Here is a 19,909-nt window from a genome sequence, read left to right as displayed (position 1 = left end):
TTTATCTGAACATGAATGTTGACTTTTATGTTTGAATGTCAAACATAAGTATGATAAAATGTCCACGTTTGTTAGATTTGTTCCTTCTAATGCACATGCATTTCTTGTCCTTGTAATACTGTAGCCTAAAGGTCCCACCATCACTTTTCCAAACTAGCATATAAATGACGTTATCAATTATGCAGGTATGCTATTATGCATGCCAGCATAAATTCAGGTACTTGGTTTTTCATACAACTGTAATTGAGATTTAGGTCCCAGGACTGGGTAAAACATCCTATCTAAATGTTTCACTGGTTGTTGCGTTATGGACCATGGTGCCAGTGAGTCAGGTGATGTCTATTGAGTTGAACAGAGGATTTATCAGACAGTGATGGCAGTATTCAGGCCTTCAGGCATTCAGAGCAGTTCTTAAATAGAGTAGAGTAGATTTAGTAAGACATAATATGCAAAAATGTTCCCAAAGTCAGAAACTTAATTTAATGATTGCACATTTCATTCTCCTGCTTTGTATTCAAATACCATTTTGATCAGATATTGATTTATTTCAAAAACAGTTTGTTGGTTTTTAATTCACAGCTGTACAACTGACGCAACAAATACAAAGGAGACATAATAATCACATCTTTCACATGCTGATCATAAAAATACTTCTCCTCACACTCTTGACAACAATGAGCCACAATTAAAATGCATAATTGTTTGGATAATGTATATGCCAGAATGTATACACATTGAACATAAAATAATCAGTGAATAAATTATATATATATTTATAGTCCAGCAAAATGTATTAATAAACGGTTCACATTGTGGCAGCACTTCACATGATGGAAAGTCTTTCTTAATCGCTAACATTGTTCCCATTTCTTCCCATATTTTCCTTACCCTTTTAACCTCAATACATTATAGCAAAAGACAAATGCAATTTGGTCAGAACAAAAGAAGCCATTTAATGGTTCATTTCCCAGTTCAGACCATAACAGGTTCAGCGTGGAAGATCCTTATCATTCTTTAAAAAGGCAAATGATAATAATCAGAATAAAATAAAACATTAAGGATTTTTTTGTGTTTTTATTTGATTTCCTTTTTTGGAACAGATTTTGCAGTAGCCTGGAATACAATATTAATTATCCTCTTTTATTTAAATAAAGCACATCTCAATAGAAGCATGTCTTTTTAAAGAGGCAAACAAGCACAAACATGTTCACAGGTCCCTTTTTCAGCGTTTCCTCCATAATTTGTTTTGTTTTCCTTTCATTGCAAATTCCTCATCCAGAAGGCTTTGCTGGTATCTCAATTTCACATTCAACCTCCCCGTAGCTTGGTAAGACCTCTATCAAACAGAAAACAACACAAGACAAGTACATGCTTACATTACATAGTGAGACCAAGTGAAGTCACTGACATTGAGAAGACCTGAATGAAGGTTTGCTCTGTATCTATATGTTAATCTCTACCTTGCTGAAAGGATGCAGTAAAAATATGTAATATGGTCCAGAATATTAACCAGCTGGTCCGGGGGCTGCATCAAGCAGAATTGATGGAGTTGGACAGGATTAGGAATTGTGTAAAACAAGCACAAAACAAGTTGGCCTCTTAATCTTCTTTCAGTTGAAAAACCAGGTGATTTGCAGCATCATGTTTGCAATCAATCATCACCTACAGCAGAGCTGAATAAATAAAAAAATACTAAGTCTGGCACTATATTTATATCGGGCACTTGAGGACAGCTGGGAAATAAATGGCAGGTCGTGTCAGACAAATTCGATCACATTGATATTGGTTCATCTGAAGAGAGAAAAAGGACGACGAAAATGAATTGAGGGACATCTAAATGTCGCTTGATGGAAATGGAGGGAGGGCGAGGAAGAAGAGGCCGTCTTAGTGGCGGCTCAGACAGTCATCAGAGATAACTGCCAGAGCGCTGCCTTCTATCTCTTGTCTCTCACACCCAGAGACCAGGAGAACGACAGGGTCATTTACAAGACGAGAGTGGAGGATAAAACTGGAACATCATGGTAATAGGTGGATTGGGACTCAACTTAAAAACCGGGGGAAATTAAGTGGTAATATTTCACTTACATTGAGGGATATTCATTTTCTCCCATACTGTCGGGTTACTCTCAAACGAATCTCACAATCAGACTTGAGATTTACATCTCAAGTCTGAGACAACCTGAAATCTTGGTGAACGGGGCCTTAGTTGAACTGCTGGATCTGAGATTACTCTCATACAAACAACAATCTGAGACTCATTTTTGGATGTTGTGTTTGTTATTTCCACAAAGGGCAGAATACAGTGTGCACCTTGTTTTTAGCTTTTTGTATATGCCATGTAATTCTCACCTGGTTCAGTTGTCTATGTCCGATACTTGATTCTCTATCTGAAATAAGTACAAAGAAAGAAAAGAGTAACAGGAGTTACCTTAGTTCATGCTATGAAAACCTAAAGCATGTGAAACAGTTATAACCATCAAACAGATAATCCAATTGATACATATTATATGAACACACCCAATCATGTAAAATTGACTTATCACTGAACATTAACCACAAGAACGTCATTAACAAATACCTATCTTACCGCTAGGAGTGCTCCTAACTCGCGCTAAAACATTTTACGTAGGAGTTTTTTCTTAAAAGTTATTCACAAAGCCACTGAGACCTACTCATACTAAGGATAAATCACTAAGAGTGAACTAAGAGTAAAGCCCCCTAACGCCCCCTTACGTCGATTCTCGTGCACGAGTTTTGAAGCGGTCAGTACGGTGAAACTCATTCGCAACTTCCCACAAACGAGCCCACTAAATCAACGAAAAAAAATAAGGAAATAGCCTAGGCTACAAATGAAGTCCTATCAAACAGTTATGGACAGTGCAGTTAGCAGAATACACGCACGATGACAAGTTTGTGCAGACCACGATAATGACGTTGTATGCACGTTAAAAAGAGAGCCAAAGCAAACAATAAAAATACGTAAATTGCATTATATCAAGGAAGTAATTAAAAGCACCCTGCAAACTATTATCCAATGAGCATATTTCCAGCACTTAAAGTTTGGGCGTAGCCAGAGATTGTAATTAAGGTGCGCCTGTGAGAGTTTGGGTGGCCTCAAGTTCACGGTGATTTACCGGAACGCTGTTAGAATAACTGCTGCAAGTGTCCAGTGGAAGCCAGGGTTCGGAGCGATCGATACGACCATCCTGAAAGCAGCCCTGGCTCTCCACTAAATCACTCCATGCTGTACATGGGGGAATGAAATGTATGGATATAATCGCAAAATCCAATAGGGGGGTTTCCTTCCCAGCCCCGCTTCTGTGGTAGCGAATGCGTGGACCTAGACCGGTTACTACGCAGTCCTAGTGCGACACGCACCGCTCACCGCGCTCTCTGTCACATTTTGCTTTAAATCGAAAGAAATCGTTGTAATTAATTAATTCTGAAAATATTTATGTATGCCAGGACCACGCTTGGGTGTCCCAGGCACACCCAGGCACAGTGGCTACGTCACTAAACACTTTAAATATCAGCCCATACCACCGTTAAAGTCCTCCTATCATGATGAATGAAGGAGAAGACAACGTGAAACGCAAGCGAAAGCCCAACTGGTCTGACTCCCGACTCCTTACTGAGCAGATTATAAACTCAATACAATAAATTATCTTACAATAAATGATTAGATAGTAATCATAAGTAAGAGTAGTTATAGGCCTATTATTTTTACTTCAAACCATTTATTTTTATTTGAAATAAATAATGATGATTAAAGTGTTGTATTACTATTAATACATGAGACAAATAATGATGGGTTAAGTGATTTATTTATATATATATATTTAATAATTAAGGATGATTAAAGGTACATTTGTAACATTGCCCCTGTGTGTTTTAACATCACTGATGGTTGCGATATCCTAAATCATCGTCATTGCAAAGTTGCATTTTCCCTGTTGCTAAATATCGGAGTGTTATTCACTAATTCCACAAGAATTCCACACAAACAAGTTTGATACCCTCACGATTTTGCCTATATCGCCTTATCAATTCACAGTCTTCCATTGTCTCCATAACATTTCGTCTCGCAGCCATTTTCCGATTCTTTGTGAATAGGTCTTACTGAGTTAGGAGTCCTCTCGAGGACTTTTAAGCTCTCCTAGACTTAGGTGCTACTTTTATGCCTAAAATACTTTGTGAATTGCTCTTTGTGAAAAAAGTTAGGAGTCCTAAATTTAAGACTGACACGCCCATTATTTTTAGGAGTTACTCCTAAATTCGCCACTTATGACCTACTTTTAGCCCTAAGATTATTTGTGAATACGGCCCCTGAGCCCTAAACTTGAACTACTTCTGTGAACTGTGAGGTAATGCTCTGCTGCTCTTAATGTGAGCATAAACAGGCCCACATTGTGCCCAACTGACACACACACACACACACACACACACACACACACAAATTAGAAAGACACAGTGACCACAGCTGTGCTCGGTGTGCTCCTAACTGTTTGGGAGATGGCCTCCCTGCAACCCTCTGTAGACCAAACGTGGTCTGCGGCAGATATTGTATACATACAAGGTGTGAGCTATGTTTAAGTCATTCAGAAACAAATTTAGAAAGGGGGGGGGGGGTGGAGATCTGTCACTGACCCTGGACGCCACTATGTCCGTAAAAATAAAAGGAAATGTATTCACTAAAACTACAGCTCACACACACACACGCACATGCACGCACACACACACACACATACATGCAGATGACCTCACGCTCCATTCACCATGTCGCTGGGAGCGCCGTCCTCGTATTCGTCCTCGCCGCCGTCCGTCATTTCCCCTGCCTCCACCTCGCCCGCCCCTTCCTCATCCTCCTCGCCGGATTGGTCGTGCGCATCGCCGCGGAGACAATGGTACACCTTCTCCTGTTTCCTCTGCATCTCTACAGGAGGAGGGAGAGGGCACCATGTACATGGTTCACGTGGCACAAGGTTGCTTTACTGTGTAACTTCTCACAAGAAGTCCATTCATGTCCCATTGCAACCCAGCATAAGGGCTTGCAGCCTTTCGTGGCAGAAGGGTTTAGAATAGACCCAATGCGAGCAAAAAAAAGCATCTGAAACGCATGATGTAAGCCTGACCTACGCTGACAACTCTGTCCGGCTGTGCAGCAGGGCTCGGCAAGGCGTGAGACCAAGTATAATGGCAGACGGGAGAAAGTACATGAGACAAAGGAAGATTGAGAGACAGAGAGATGAATAGAGACTGAGAAAGAGAAAGAGTAAGAGAGAATAACTGTAGTGCATGAGAAGAGGAGCAGAGAGTGGGATGGAGAGAGAAAGAGAGAAATGGAGGGGAAGAATAAGCAAGGAACAGCCAATTTGACTTCAGAACAAGGTGACCTCAATTTCCAATATAGCAGAATGGAATGGAACGATCAATGGAGATTTTACTTTGACAAATAGAGCCCTTGCTGTCAGTTACGGGACTACACAAAGCACTCCCTCTCGGTCTCTCGAGTTCCATGCCAGACAGAAATCACTTCAGCACAATCAAACAGCCCCAGCATTTTTTTTGTGCTTTTATGGAAAGGACAGTGAAGAGAGAAGGGAAAGTGGGTTGGAGAATATAATATATATTTACGTATATATACATATAGATCTGTATATTTAGAATAATATCTTACCAGCATCACCATGATGTTGCCGCTCAAATCTTTCCAGCCTCCCCAGTAGAGAGTCTATTTTGGTCTTGATCTGGGACAGCTCCTTCTTGATGGTCAGTAGCTGGTCTGTCTTCACTGTGGCAACACACAGTCACATTTGATTAAACAGTGACTATATTACTGTGTACAAAAGTGCAAATTGCTCAGACAAAATCACAACAACTGTCTCTTAGCCACAATTACAGTATATTGTTGCTCAAAGGGAGTAATAGCAAAAACAAGCACTGCTTTTGCTGGACATTACACATTGGTAATTGTTAATCGCATTAATCTGCATATAATGTGCATCCTGTGAGCTGTGTTTGAAGTTGGTCCATCAAAGAGTTGTGGGACAGTGAAAATGTGGAGGGTGTGAAGGGATTCATTATTAATGAATATTGTTTGTTATTTATACATCGGATTAATTAAAGCTGCTAATATATTGTACCCAGGCTGACATTACGATGGTAAGCATAAAAACATACTTACAGGTATTATCATAATCAATTACATAGCAGGCAGGTGATGGGAAATAATTGCAACCAACCAATCATTCACTTAAATGAATGCAAAAAAAAAAGGAGGACAAAAGCAGGCAGAGGAAAGGACACCTACGCTTAGGAGCAGTCACAGAGGACCCGGTGTGGAGCACTCTGGCAGTGGCGTTGGAGGAAGCAGAGGAAGAGCTGGAGGAGGTGGAGGAGGTCCTGACCGCAAAGGAGGACTTGGCCCTGCGTATGGACGGGACCACCACCCGGGAGCGCTTGACCGGCATCACGGCCCGCGTGGGGGGCCCCACCCGGCCGTGGTACTCAAACAGTCTGGGGGGACGAGGGGGTTTCAGGGTCAGGTTCTTGACAGGCTTTGAATTCTTGGCTCCTTCTCAAGAAACGTATATTTGTCAGAATATTTGCCGAAATATTTTTCTTGTTGTTTTTCATGTTCTCTAATGGCACTCTATGCTGTCATCTGTTCTACATTCACTAGAACAAAGAAACTACTTCAAGCTGTGGTTACAGTAACAGTAATGTCATGTATGACCGTCGAGGGTGGAAAATGTCCACAAGCTATTTCCTTGAGCTTCCTCTTTACCACATAAACACATTGAATTGTTGTTCCTACATACACCTGTATTTAATGTTATGTAATGTAATGTAATGTTGTTAATGTCATATTCAAATTAACCCTTGATCAGTCAGACTGTTATCGATTTGGTTGGGTGTTGTGTGACACTGTATGATCTCAAGATCAATCTTCAGAATCAAGAGTTCAGAGAAGAAAATGTGTGGTAAACTTGGCTTGATGGGCGCTTTGAGCAGAGCGAAGCACATCTGTAATTTGGTCTTTCATAAGCCACTGCTCCCCACCTGCTCTGCTGCTGTTTCTTATTCTCGGGGCAAATGCAAAAAACGCTCTTAAAAAGCACTCGATAGACATGCTTACAAAAATGCTGTCTGGGATCTGGATCCATACAATCAAGTATCGAGTAACAGGCACGCTCACCCAATTATAAGAGTAGCCTGTTTTCCTGAGTCACACAAAGCGCCATAATGACAATAATAACCCGACTCTAGATCATTACACTTCTGCACGGCAATGCATCGAGGGCAAGTAAACAAACAGATGAAAATGTCAGAAGGAGGAGGGATCATCGTCGGTCCTAACTGCACAAATGACCAGTCAGGGGACCCATCATCAGGCTTCCAGAGCGCGTCTATGCGGATAAAAGCATCATTAGTGAGCCCAGCGGAGAGGAATAAAAAATACCTCCTGAAATGGCATTCATTATATGCCCTGCTATTTTGCCTTAACTTTGCCTCAAATGAAAGCTGCCGTTCCAGTAAAAGAATGAACTAACCAAAAATGAGCTTTTTATTTGAGTCTCTGTCCCCATTGATGGAGGGGAAGGGGGGGGGGGGGCGATGGCGCTGATGTATACACTGAAGGACAGGATATCTCCAAAAGAAGATTGAAGAGATAAAAAAGTAAAGGGTTTAGCACAAGTCAAGTAGCTTTATTTCCTACACACCTGCTGTAGAAATCGTCTCGGTAGTAATCGTAGTCGAATTCGTAGCCGCTGTGGAGAGAGACACAAAATGCAATTTATTTATTTTATTTTGGGGACGGAGCACAATTTCAAAGTTTTCATTATTTATTCACTTTTTTAATATACAGCCAGTCTCAGAGGGCCTCACAGTTCCACATTCAGATAAATGCCCAATGCTAGCTCCCTTAGATGCATCTGTGACTTGTTTTATTGATGATATATCTAGACAATTCAGGCTACATTTGAAATAATTTCTTCTTAGTTACAACCGTATAGCTGATGTCATTTTGATTTTGAAACAGTGGCGATTTCTCTAAGACTGCAAGGGAAGCTCAGCTTCCCCTAAAATTTCAAAAATTAAATGGTCAAATATATACTGTTGTGTTAACATTTCATTGACTAAAAATGCATTAGAACACATCCATCTCGAAGACGAGTTTGTTCAGAATCAGCTGCTTATCGCAGGTCGACTGACTCGATTTCCTTCTCATACATTCCCGTAGTGTCACAGTGCATTTGCCTGTTGAAGCTCAGCGTTCATCCACTTCAATGGGGCTGCATAGAACAGCTTTTTTTAGTGCATCGAAAGTCAATGGTCATTGGATAACACTGCGATTATGTCCCTCCCACGGACGCTCAGCGTCTCTGGGGGTGAATGGAGGAGTGGGCTGGCTTGGACACTGGGCTTCTGCGTGATGATTGGAGGGTCTGCGAAAGACCATTTGATTGACAGCGATTTTTAACTATAAAAAGATGCCGGAGCTGTCTTCATTCCTCTGTCCCATCGCGGATTTTGCAAGCGAGTCGAAAGACGAACTGCAACCTATTTCTTATATTTGCTTGGCGAAATTGCTAGACAATTTTCATCGTAAATTTCATACAAATTTAATATCGTTTTGATAGTTGGCCATCACTTTGATTCAGGGAGCCTGAGGTCTGAACTGAAAAGTTCAGATCAGGACTTGCAGGGTGACAGGGGAAAGCTGTGTGTTCTTGGTGAGGGGAAAGCTGTGTGTTCTTGGTGTTCCTTAAAGACATGGAGTTGGACAGTGCAATGCCTCAGCTTTACAAACTGTTTTCATTAGTGGCAACAATTAGAGCTACATCTGCAGGTGTAGAAAGGAGCTTCTCCTGTTTAAAGCGGCTCAAGTCCTACACCCGTAACACAATGGGCCAAGGCCGTTTAAGCAGCCGAGCTCTGCTGGCCATTGAGAGGTGGTCAAGTCAGTGGAAAAGACAGCTAGTGGTATGGTATGATAGAGCATTTCCTTGAAAAGGAACAGAGAGCATAATTTACACATATATATATATACATAAATTGACAATTTATATGATGTAGGCCGAAAATGAGCTACCCCTCTTTGAAAGACCAGCAGCCACCACTGAGTGGAAAGTGTCATATGCTGTCTTCCCTGCATGAACGGACCGGTACCTACCGGTACGGACATGGTGGAGAAAACAACATCAAACAAGTGTGTGAAAAAAAGCGATTGTTTGCGTGTGGTTTCACTGTCAGAGAATCGGCCGACGGTAAAATGTGAATTTGTAACAGTATGGGAACAATACAGTAACAATACAGTAAACAATACAATAAAGTCTTCAGTGGAAATTGCACAAAAAGGAAAAGTTTTCATGTTGTGCGGATGAGCAGGCACTGTATAGCATTAACAAAGGCCGGTGTGGCCCCCACTCACCTGTAGAGAGAGGACAGGGGCCGCTTGGAGCCGATCTTGGGCCTGTAAGGTTTGGGCTCCCCAGCCATGTTGATATCTGTGAAGAAAACAGAGAACTTAGGAGCTACAAGAAGATTTGTGCTTGGTTCAGGATACTTCAAACCAACCGTGAAAGCAGATTCACACTCTCGGTTAGACACGGACACGGACACACAAACACACACACTGCCATCCACCGCTATCCCTAACTAGTAAGAAAGGCACACGATTCCATTTCCATAATAAAAGAGGAGGAGAAAACTGAAACAAAGAGTCCTTGGACTACAGCTATGTGGAAACCAAGGCAACAGCGTCCAGGAGGATCAATTATTTTGATGTTCCACTGAAGGAAAGGGCAGGGCCATAAACAAATGGCCCTAATTGATAGCAGAATAACACATAAAAGAGATGATGAACACATAACGATACATCATACTAGTTCCAGAATATAATACTAGCAGAACGCTATTGTTTTCTGTCAGTTACGGCACCTGCTTATCTTCCGTCTGTTGGTCTGCTTGTCGCTCCCTCCTCAAGCCCTTCTTTCTCCTGCGTTTTGTGAGTGCTTGTTTCCCTCTAATTGAGTGCCTGGCTCGACGTGCATCTGTTCAACCACTCAAACACTGTTGCTAGTGTCTGTGTTTTGTTCCCTGTGTGTCTGTGTCTTGTGACACCACTCCCCATCCCCAGTATGCTGTGTTCTGTTTGAGCCTGTGTCTGTCTAGTGGGTGCACAATTACCCATGCCTCCTCTCTACCTTTTTGGGAACAGACTTGTAAATACGTTTAAAAAATACAAAAAAAAAAAAAAGGATTTACAGCTACTCCCACTTGGCGAGCCTTGAAGTCTGCACTTGGATCTTTGTCTTGCGGCTTCTGCAGACTGGAATATTGATTAATTTACCACCTCATTTTGAACATTGGTGCATTTGGTAATCACTTTGGAAAAAAGTTTCTGTAGAACGGATGTGTCAAAATGTTTGTCGAAATGATCGTCTTTCTATCTATTGTTTTCCAAGGTGAGAGCTGGAAGGAAATAAAACCAAATCTTATTAACAAGGCATTCTGTCGACACCGGGGTGACTCACTGTCACATTATAACCGCCCCCCCCCCCCTAATAAAAAACAACCATCGAGTGCCTTTTAAAGTGGGCGGCCAGCTGTCTGTCCCAGGGTCATGTGCACGCGCTCGCTGGCGGCCCCAGCGCTCTCCTCTCTGAGCAGAGTGGCAGCCCCTTCCACCTGCCAAGACGCTGCAAGATGCTATCACTGTCTGCCAGGCTGCCGGTCGCCCACAGCACCCCTCCGGACTCGCGCAATCAGCCCTGAGTGCTGCTCAAGGTCACCCGCCAACACAACCCCCCCCCCCCCACACAAAAGAAATGAAAATAAACACAAAAGTCACACACAACTAAACATGTTGACACACCCACACCGAACATTGACACTAATACATATAACCACACATGCACACACACACACACAAACACGCTTATATCCATGCACACACACACACACACAAAAGCAAGCAAACAGGCATTCAAGCACACACACAAACACATACGCACACACACACACACACACAAGTAAGACTCCAGGCCAACAGATGAGTCACTCTTCAGGTCCTTCCAAAAGAACGCAGCAGCAGCACTGTCACAACAGCGCTGGTAAACACTTTTTCTGCCACGAGCAACAGGCTCTTTGTAGCCATGTACCTGCGATTCCTACCAGAGACATTTCATGTATTTCATATCTCGTCACTCTTTTTCCGGTGAAAGGGAATAGGGGTATAACAGGGCAGGGGCTGCCGAGAGAGGTCGGAAGGTCGGACGTGATAGTCGTCACTCAGACACTATTACGCCTGCCGCTGCCCACCTCTGGTTCCCAGAAGTGGAGCTTTCTAATGAGATGTGAGGTTGAAAAACACCATAGTACATAGATATATAATACATAGTAGACGCACTGTAGACGCGCTTGGCCAATGATTGATTACAGCCATTATACTAGCAGAAATGCTTTCCAACCATATGTAGTCATGTGCATTTGTGAAATGTGTTAGTGTGTGTGTGTGTGTGTGTGCGTGCGCGTGCATGCGTGCATTCGGTGCCTGCATGACGATAAAAACCACAGGAAGTGAGAGTGAGCGTTGCTAAGCAAGGGCAACTTCAACCACAATGGATACTGTACATAATATACAGAGGTGCGGGGAGCGAGCGAGCGAGCGAACACTAAAAGAAAAGTTACTTTGCACACAGCGAGGTCGTAAAGGGCCACTGCAGCACGGCAACCTGAGAGCCACACGTCTGCAGATCTCTGTACTACGCACCGTTTAAAGAAGAGGAGAAGCCAGCCTTTGGATGAGAGAATTACTTGGGGAGGGAGATAAACATAAAGTGCCACATGGTGAAGGACGTTGGCTTTTATTTTGGTTTGACATCTGCGTGTTTTTCATATACAGCTGAGCTCAGAGTTACCGTATTTCATTACATAGTGTGTGTGTGTGTGTGTGGTTGTGTGTGTGCGTGTGTGCGTGTGTGTGTGTGCATGTGTTAATTTTCCTCCCTGAAAGTTCCCAGGTAATACAATTCTGTTCATCAGAATGATATTCTGGAACATTGTTGTTTATCAGTTGTGACGATCCCTCCTCCCAGGCACTAGGTGTCCCTGTTTCTTTTGAGTTGTCTTTTACAGATGCTGAGTGGAGGGATCGTCAGCTTCATGTGTAACACCTGGGCCAGTGTGCTCTGCTTATAAAGACCTTCCTCATTCTGCGAAAGGAGGCTGGCGGGGAACTGGTTCCTGTTCACCGGCAGGCCTGATGGCTGATGGCCTGAATTGTTAAATAAATACCGCTTGCTAGTAGCCAGCTCAGGTTTGTTCTCCCTACTTTGGCACAGCCTTGGAGCCGGGTTGTGACACAGTCAAGATCAGGGGTCAGCCTTTTCAACATGCAGTGCCAGTTTGACATTTTCTCGCTAATGAGTGTGCCTTAAGCAACAATATATTAAATATTAAGCTGAATTATGGCACAGCGACCAAAAACATTTCCAGAAGACCTGGAATTGTATTATTTCCATTTATTACACGGCTCTTCTCAATGCTGTAGAATGCTCCGTTCACTTGCATGGGCCTTCCCGACTTCCGGTGGTGAATTATTTTTCAATAATGACCGTTGCTAAGCATATAATGGCCGCTGTCAAGGAAAGTGGATTTTTTCACGTCTTTCGTATCACTCCACAAGTAGTCCGGTAACTTATCAACCCCAGCGGATTCGGTTGCTAAGCGACGTCAACATCTTTGGCGGACTATTTCTCTGCTGATCAACATTACGAATGGTAATTGTAAGAAGACACACCATGTGAAGTTACTTTTTCGTTTTGGCAAGTAACCGTGTAATAAGCGGGATAATGTATAGAACGTCGCCGGTCATTATCTAAAATAAGCCCCTTCAGTAAGCCCCAGTCGGGGCTTATTTCCCGATAATGACCGGCGTTCTATACATTATCCGTTACATAGTCCACAATCATGCATCAACATTTTAAAGTTTTTTTTGTTGTTTGCAACATGGGCTTACAAATTAGAATGACATATATCCCATCTTAAAACACTACTTTCAGAAACTCATTCAAAAACATATTTGCACTGTGAGAAATGTAAAAAACAGAGACATTATATGAGAATGTTGGAAACATCCACATCAATATTTTTAAGATATGTACAGCTTTGCAAAAACATGTGAAGGCCATGCATACAGGCCACTTGAGAACACTGCTTTCAGTAACTCATTTAAACATTGCACTGGGAGGAAATGCCCAAAACAGAATAAAGTGAAAAAAAATTAGGTAGTAATGATTATACTGCCGCATTGTAGCAGTGACATTTTTTAACAATAATAATAAAATAAAAATAAAAATAATAATAAAATAAAATAAAATAAAAAAAATAATATATATATATTATTAAATTTTTTTCCCCCAAGTGTGCCAATGATTATGCTGCCACATGCCAGTGGTGGCACGCGTGCCTAGGGTTGCCGACCCCTGGTCAAGATGGTTGGCATCCACATTTGCTGTTCTTTTAGCTGTTGCATGTTGTTCCATATCTGCTATTGTTTTATACTATTTAGTACACTTTAATAAAAAGCGATTTACATTGAATTCAGACACAAGCCATTAAGTAGCAGGTGCCTCAGCCTTGAGCATCTTGCTCAAGGCTGCATATGGTCAAGCTGCAGACATGGGTAATCAAACCCAGCACCTTTTAGCCGCAACACCTTAACCACTACACTATCCTGTCCCCTGCTGATATCAGCACTCCTAGACACCACACATGATTACACTGCATAAAATGTTTAATGTATGTGTGTGATGTATGCCCGCCTATATAGGAAGTTATACATCAAACATGCACATTAAAGAGGCTTAGTTATGAAAATGCAAACACTGTAAGTCTTTCTTTAGGATCTGCACAAAATAAAAATGATCACACCACAAAAACTGCCAGTTTTATTTTGGTTTAGTACTCCTCATTGCCAGGGACAAAGAGGAGAGTCGGTCCTCTTTGTCTTCGCCCTCTGGGGGGTGAAAACATGACTAGCAGGGCTAGAAAGGCACCGGAGAGTAAGCAACGAGCCGCTGTTGTGTGCCGTGGATATGGCCGAGCCAAACAACTCTTTTTATCCCGACAAACACGACCGCCTTGGGACCCGCAACTCACATTTTGGCTTCATTCATATTCATGAGCAAATAATGTGCATGTTAATCTGAATATGCATATAGACGTATACACATGCCCACACATTAGCTGAGCGATATACTAAAAACCAAATTGCCGTGTTTGCATAGACTGGGTACCCCCAGGCCGTTCTGCCAGCGATTTGGAGAGGAGCAATACATTTCTTCCTGCTTCCGATGTGCTTTTACGGGAGCCAATCACCAAGCTGGCTTTTCCCCCTGGCGTGCTATTGGCTGGTTTAACACAATGACGACAGGGAAGTGACGGCAACCAGCCAAATGCACACAGAGTCGTTTGAACAACACCCGTTGATCACGCCTCTTGTGCTGAAGAAAATGACAGCAGCCTCCCCAGACCAACATGCAATCTACGATTGAGCTTGGTCTGGCAATACCCAGGCTAGTGTTTGCATACAAAATCTTAATTTTCCCACATGGCGTCCGACGCTGGTTGCATTTGGTCATCAATACTACACAGAGTACGCGCCTTACCGGGACGTCACTGGGGTGTCATTAAACCAACATCCCACAAATCTCAGTTTTTGCACCCACAGCACTTCAACAGTCCATGCAAACAGGGCAATTTCATTTTTTTTTTTTTTTTTTTTTTACATATTATCAGGGTCATAAAGATGTGATGGATGTGGTTCATTGGTAAGGACTCTAGTGGCTAGGGTGTGTAGTGACTCCCAGTCTAGGTAGTACCAGGTACTGGGTGCGATCCCCTAATGTCCACAACCACATACCTGTAGGCACGATGCCTAACCCAACTACATTACTTTATCCTTAGTGACCCTGTATTCTGAATTCACTCTAAGGTGAACGACTAAATAGTAACTCAGCCTAAATTATACAAATAATTATTCATTCTTACTTAAAATTCTTTTCATTCTTACTTCAAATTCCAAATAGCAATAATCAAGTGTGGTGACAAAAACTCTCTTGCAATGTTCCTCAAGAAGAGCGACTGTGGATGGAGTGTGCTCCTTAACCTCTCCTAATGACTTCATTGTGCCGTTGTCCATTAGCCACATTACCCTGGGAGCAAACATGGCACGGCAATGGCAGCAGCACAGCAGTCAGGTGGGCTAAGTGACACACAGTGAATAGGCAATGGGCCAAGAAAGCCCCCTAGAGAGAGAGAGAGAGAGAGAGAGAGAGAGAGAGAGAGAGAGAGAGAGAGAGAGAACGAGAAAGAGCTGAACACATGAGCCTCATTGACCAATGAATAACCATTATCTTGGCCTGGCTGGCTGTGGCTGGTCTGGAGACGGGAAAGCCAACCTTTCCGGGCCGCCGTTATTAAAACATACCTAGGCGCCCGCTCAAATGCTAATATCTATGCAAGATAGCGGTCACACACTTTGTAGCTCCGCTGCTCCCCCTCCTGTTCCCCGGGATCTGTCAGGAATGACAGGACTAATCCCCAATCTGTGCTCAAGGACACACACCGCTTCCTCTTTTTATTACACCTGAGAGTGTGTTTCCTCAGCCGCCGCGGCTGACAGGCTGATGGAGCGTGAACGTGTGTGTGTGTGTGTGTGTGTGTGTGTGTGTGTGTGTGTGTGTGTGTGTGTGTGTGTGTGTGTGTGTGTGTGTGTGTGTGTGTGTGTGTGTGTGTGTGTGTGTGTGTGTGTGTGTGTCTTGTGTGTCTTTGTGAGTGGGTGTAATTTGTGCATTAGTTCACTCTCCTGCATTGATTCACACACTGTTGTTGCATGTTGCGAGCAGGCACAAGACAAGGAGGCGGAGAGTGTGTACATACGCACGCACGGACGCCTGCACACACACACACACACACACACACACACACACACACACACACACACACACACACACACACACACACATTTGTGTTGACTATAAAACCAATACTGTCTACTGGATGATCATCAGGACCACTATTTATGTTTCCAATTACACACACACACACACACACACACACACACACACACACACACATACTGTACACACACACACACAAGCAGAGGCACAGGCAAGTAGGCACAACACACAAAGCCACAATCCCACACAGCCACAAGTCCACACACCTACGTACACACACACACACACACAGACACACACACAAGCAGAGGCACAGACAAGTACGAACAACACACACACACACACACACACACACACACACACATAAAAACACACACATCCACAGACCAACAAACACACACAGATCTACAGCACTTTACATCCTGAGCTACTCCAATGAGAGAAGCTGCTGGGGGCTTTAATAATTCTTATTACGGAGGGAGCAGGGAGGGGAATTAACAGCGCCCCCGTCTGCCTCTGCTTAATGAATTCCCTGTACTTTACACGGCCGGCCTTTTAGGGGAAGCGGTTGCTTGGCGCGGGGAACAGTTTGGCAGCGCCTCTCTCTGAGATCATGAGCGTCTAATAAAGCCCTTTTATTAGTCCCGCTGAGCTATATGGCACTTTGAGAAGGACCCTTGTGTGACTTTGCTGCTGCGGCTCGACGTTGTGTTAAGTACAACACAACAGCGAGCATGCACCAAGGTGACCGGTTTGGGGCTTTGCATGCTAACACACACACACACACACACCCTTACACATGCACGCACACACACCTTCACACACACACACACACACACACACACACACACACACACACACACACACACACACTCCCACACAAATGCTCATACCTCACACACGCACGCACGCACACACACACCCTCACACGCACACTGCACACACACACAGTCACACACATTTTAGGTTTTGTTTTCGCACAAATTTCATGCAAGGATGCTCTATGTGCATCTAATGCACATGCAGCATATAATGACGCCATGCAGTCTTGGATAATGACTATTGTGCTTTCCATCACAAAGCCCCCCACGACACTTTAATTGAAAAACTAATTGTGAGAGTGTGTGTGTGTGTGTGTGTGGGTGGGGGGGGGGGTCCCTGAGATGATGTAACCATGTGACTTCCGAGTGCAATACTCTGCAACTGCCGTACCCCCTCGACCCCCCCCCCCCCCCCCCCGTTACATCTGTCCAGGGGCCTACAGCGTTGCTTTGGTAACTGCTCTGACGGGAGACACGGCTGAGGAAACACTGAGACAATGCGATCCCCCGGTAACCATTAGAGATGTTTTGCATCATATGACCGAAGGAGGAGTTCTGGTCACTGGGGGACAGCGGGGGTTGCTATTACTCTCTTCTTCACTGCTTTATATTCATGCAGCCGTACAACAACGAAGGAGAGAAGAAGAAGGGTTGCGGGACAAGGCAGCACATCAAAATGATGCTGATGCCTTGCTCAAGGGAATTGTAGTCATAGCAGAAGGTTGGGATGGAGGAGACATGTTGTTTGTTGGCCGCACCTATACTTATTCAGTCTACAGGTTCTTCTCACCAGCCCTATCCTCTGCTCTCATGCCTACACAATTGATTTGATTGGCATATTGAATAGTAAAACAGCCCTTGGTGTGTACAGTTCATCTTTCTTAATGTGAGCCTGTGGATTTCAGTCAAAACATTTCCCTGACATTGCCAGGAGGTAACACAAGTAAACCTTTGACGGTTGTGTTTCTAGTTAACTGAACCAATAGACCCGATAAACAACCCTTTTTCATAATCTTGAGTGGTTCATAATCATAATGCATAAGATGATGATATTCTAATGATTTTTAACAAGATCAAATAAGATAGACCATAAGCATCCTTCAGACTTTCTCAATGGTAAAAGCCCTTTCATAGCTCTGTACTTTGAAAATAAAACGTAAATTTAGATTAACACCTTCATGAAGCAAAACTTCAAGCCAGTGAGGAAGCTTTTCATGGCAACAACCACCCAGTCAATAGTATCTGCACTGCTACTTTGTAATCCATTTCACAACATTGTAAGTAAAACACAAAATAAAATCCACCTTAGGATTTAATTCCCACAAACAGAAAATATATTTAAAACTAAGATCGTTTAAATATCAAGGCTTAATCAATTAAAAAGACAATGTCCCCCCAAAAAAGTGATATTTTACGGTACTTTACAACGGATTAAAATCAAACGTGTGGTTAATAACTGCCGTGAATTAAATATATTAGTCATTAAAGACTCATACATGCTTTATTCATGCGTAGCCATACTCACATCTCTGGTTGCGGCGCCTGCCTTTGTACATTGCCATAACGGTCAGGAGCGGTGTTTTCAAAGAGCGTCGCTGCCTTTCTTCCCTCCCAAACTACCGAGTGTGTGTAGTACTTCTGCTGTAAAGACACAGCCAGCTCCGACTATACCATTTATCAAATTACTCCAGGGGGAGCTCACGATTCCAATGCGCAGCAACTCAAGCGAATTACCCCAGTGCCTCTTCTGTAGCACAGTTGTACAGAGTTTATGCCACTAAGAATGGGTCATTAGGCTATCAATCCTCATAAAGATAATTTTAGCAAATCGGTGCTCAGCGATTGGCTCTCTCTCTCTCTCTCTCTCTCTCTCTCTCTCTCTCTCTCTCTCTCTCTCTCTCTCTCTCTCTCTCTCTCTCTCTCTCTCTCTCCCTCTTTATGTCTCTCTCTGTCGCTATTGCTCAGTTTGTGGCCAATTTGAAACCTTTGAAACATAATTAGCATTTCAAAGCTCATCAGCTTCATAGTGGATTGAATTATTGTTTTTATTTAATAATAACGAAAAAATGGCCCAAACTTTAGTAAAATATAAATGAGCTTGCTCGCACACCCGGCGTGAAATATAACAGCCTAGCGGGCCCGGAGATGCTCCGGCTGTTGCAGTCACCTCGTTGACGTAAATGAGCTCTTGAACGTGATCTAATTAGTGTGACAACGTGCCACCGTCTCGAGCCCAATGCCGACCGACGTCTGAACAGCTTCGCGGTTGAGTAAGGTCTCGCTGCAGCCTGTAGGACATGGACATCCAACGTCCAAGTGCTACCGTCACTCACTCACGTCCAGTCGCGAAGCGTGGTTCACGGGCGTGGAAAGTTTCAATCTCTTCTTTCAATCCCTAACCCTAACCACTACTACCCTATCCCTAACCCTAACCATTACTAACCTATCCCTAACCCTAACCACTACTACCCTAACCACTATTCCTATCCCTAACCCTAACCACTACTAACCTATCCCTAACCACTACTACCCTATCCCTAACCCTAACCACTACTAACCTATCCCTAACCCTAACCACAAATAACCTATCCCTAACCCTAACCACTACTACCCTATCCCTAACCCTAACCACTATTACCCTATCCCTAACCCTAACCACTACTACCCTAACCCTGAAAGGGACATCATTTAATAAACATCATCGCTGGCGTAAAACGACTTTGACGGTAGCAGTTGGATGTTGATGTCCATGTCCTACAGGCTGCAGCCAGACATTATTGGAGTGGTTAAGGAATGTGTTTTTCGTAGGCGGTATCCGGGAAAAGTCCCGCCTCAAGAGCTAGGATTGGACAGGCAGCCTGTCAGTCAAGCTCCGCCTTCATGCCTTCCCTTAATTAGTTTTTTGTCTGCAGCCACTCTGACGCTTCGCGTTTACTTAGATGAAAATGTATTTCAGCTTTGCCTTGCCACGCAGTCCTGAACACATTTCTCAAAGGGAGACAAATTAAAGCCAATTCTTATTCACCAAACAGGCAACAGCTGTAATGTTAGAGATCGTGAGCTCCCCAAAATTTACGTTAGGCCTACAATCAAGACGAAATTGTGGGGCTATGCCTT

The 19,909-nt window shown here is 43.3% G+C and overlaps 1 protein-coding gene across 1 annotated transcript in view; it reads right to left on the bottom strand.

The window, feature by feature from the left end:
• Positions 1-4,760: 4,760 nt before the first annotated feature.
• LOC311361316 (RNA-binding Raly-like protein) overlaps positions 4,761-19,909 on the bottom strand; it is a gene marked incomplete at both ends in the record, with an annotated part of 21,244 nt that continues 6,095 nt past the window's right edge. Inside the window, 5 exons of the mRNA XM_084481486.1 lie at positions 4,761-4,933; positions 5,678-5,791; positions 6,311-6,516; positions 7,725-7,772; positions 9,437-9,512. Coding sequence (XP_084337612.1) covers positions 4,761-4,933; positions 5,678-5,791; positions 6,311-6,516; positions 7,725-7,772; positions 9,437-9,512 — 617 coding nt within the window. The remainder of the gene's footprint in view (positions 4,934-5,677; positions 5,792-6,310; positions 6,517-7,724; positions 7,773-9,436; positions 9,513-19,909) is intronic.

This window comes from Micromesistius poutassou (genome assembly GCF_964030765.1).
Source record: "Micromesistius poutassou genome assembly, chromosome: 16".
NCBI lineage: Eukaryota > Metazoa > Chordata > Actinopteri > Gadiformes > Gadidae > Micromesistius > Micromesistius poutassou.
The sequence above is the reverse complement of the archived record's forward strand: the minus strand, read 5'-3'. Positions and strand labels throughout refer to the sequence as shown.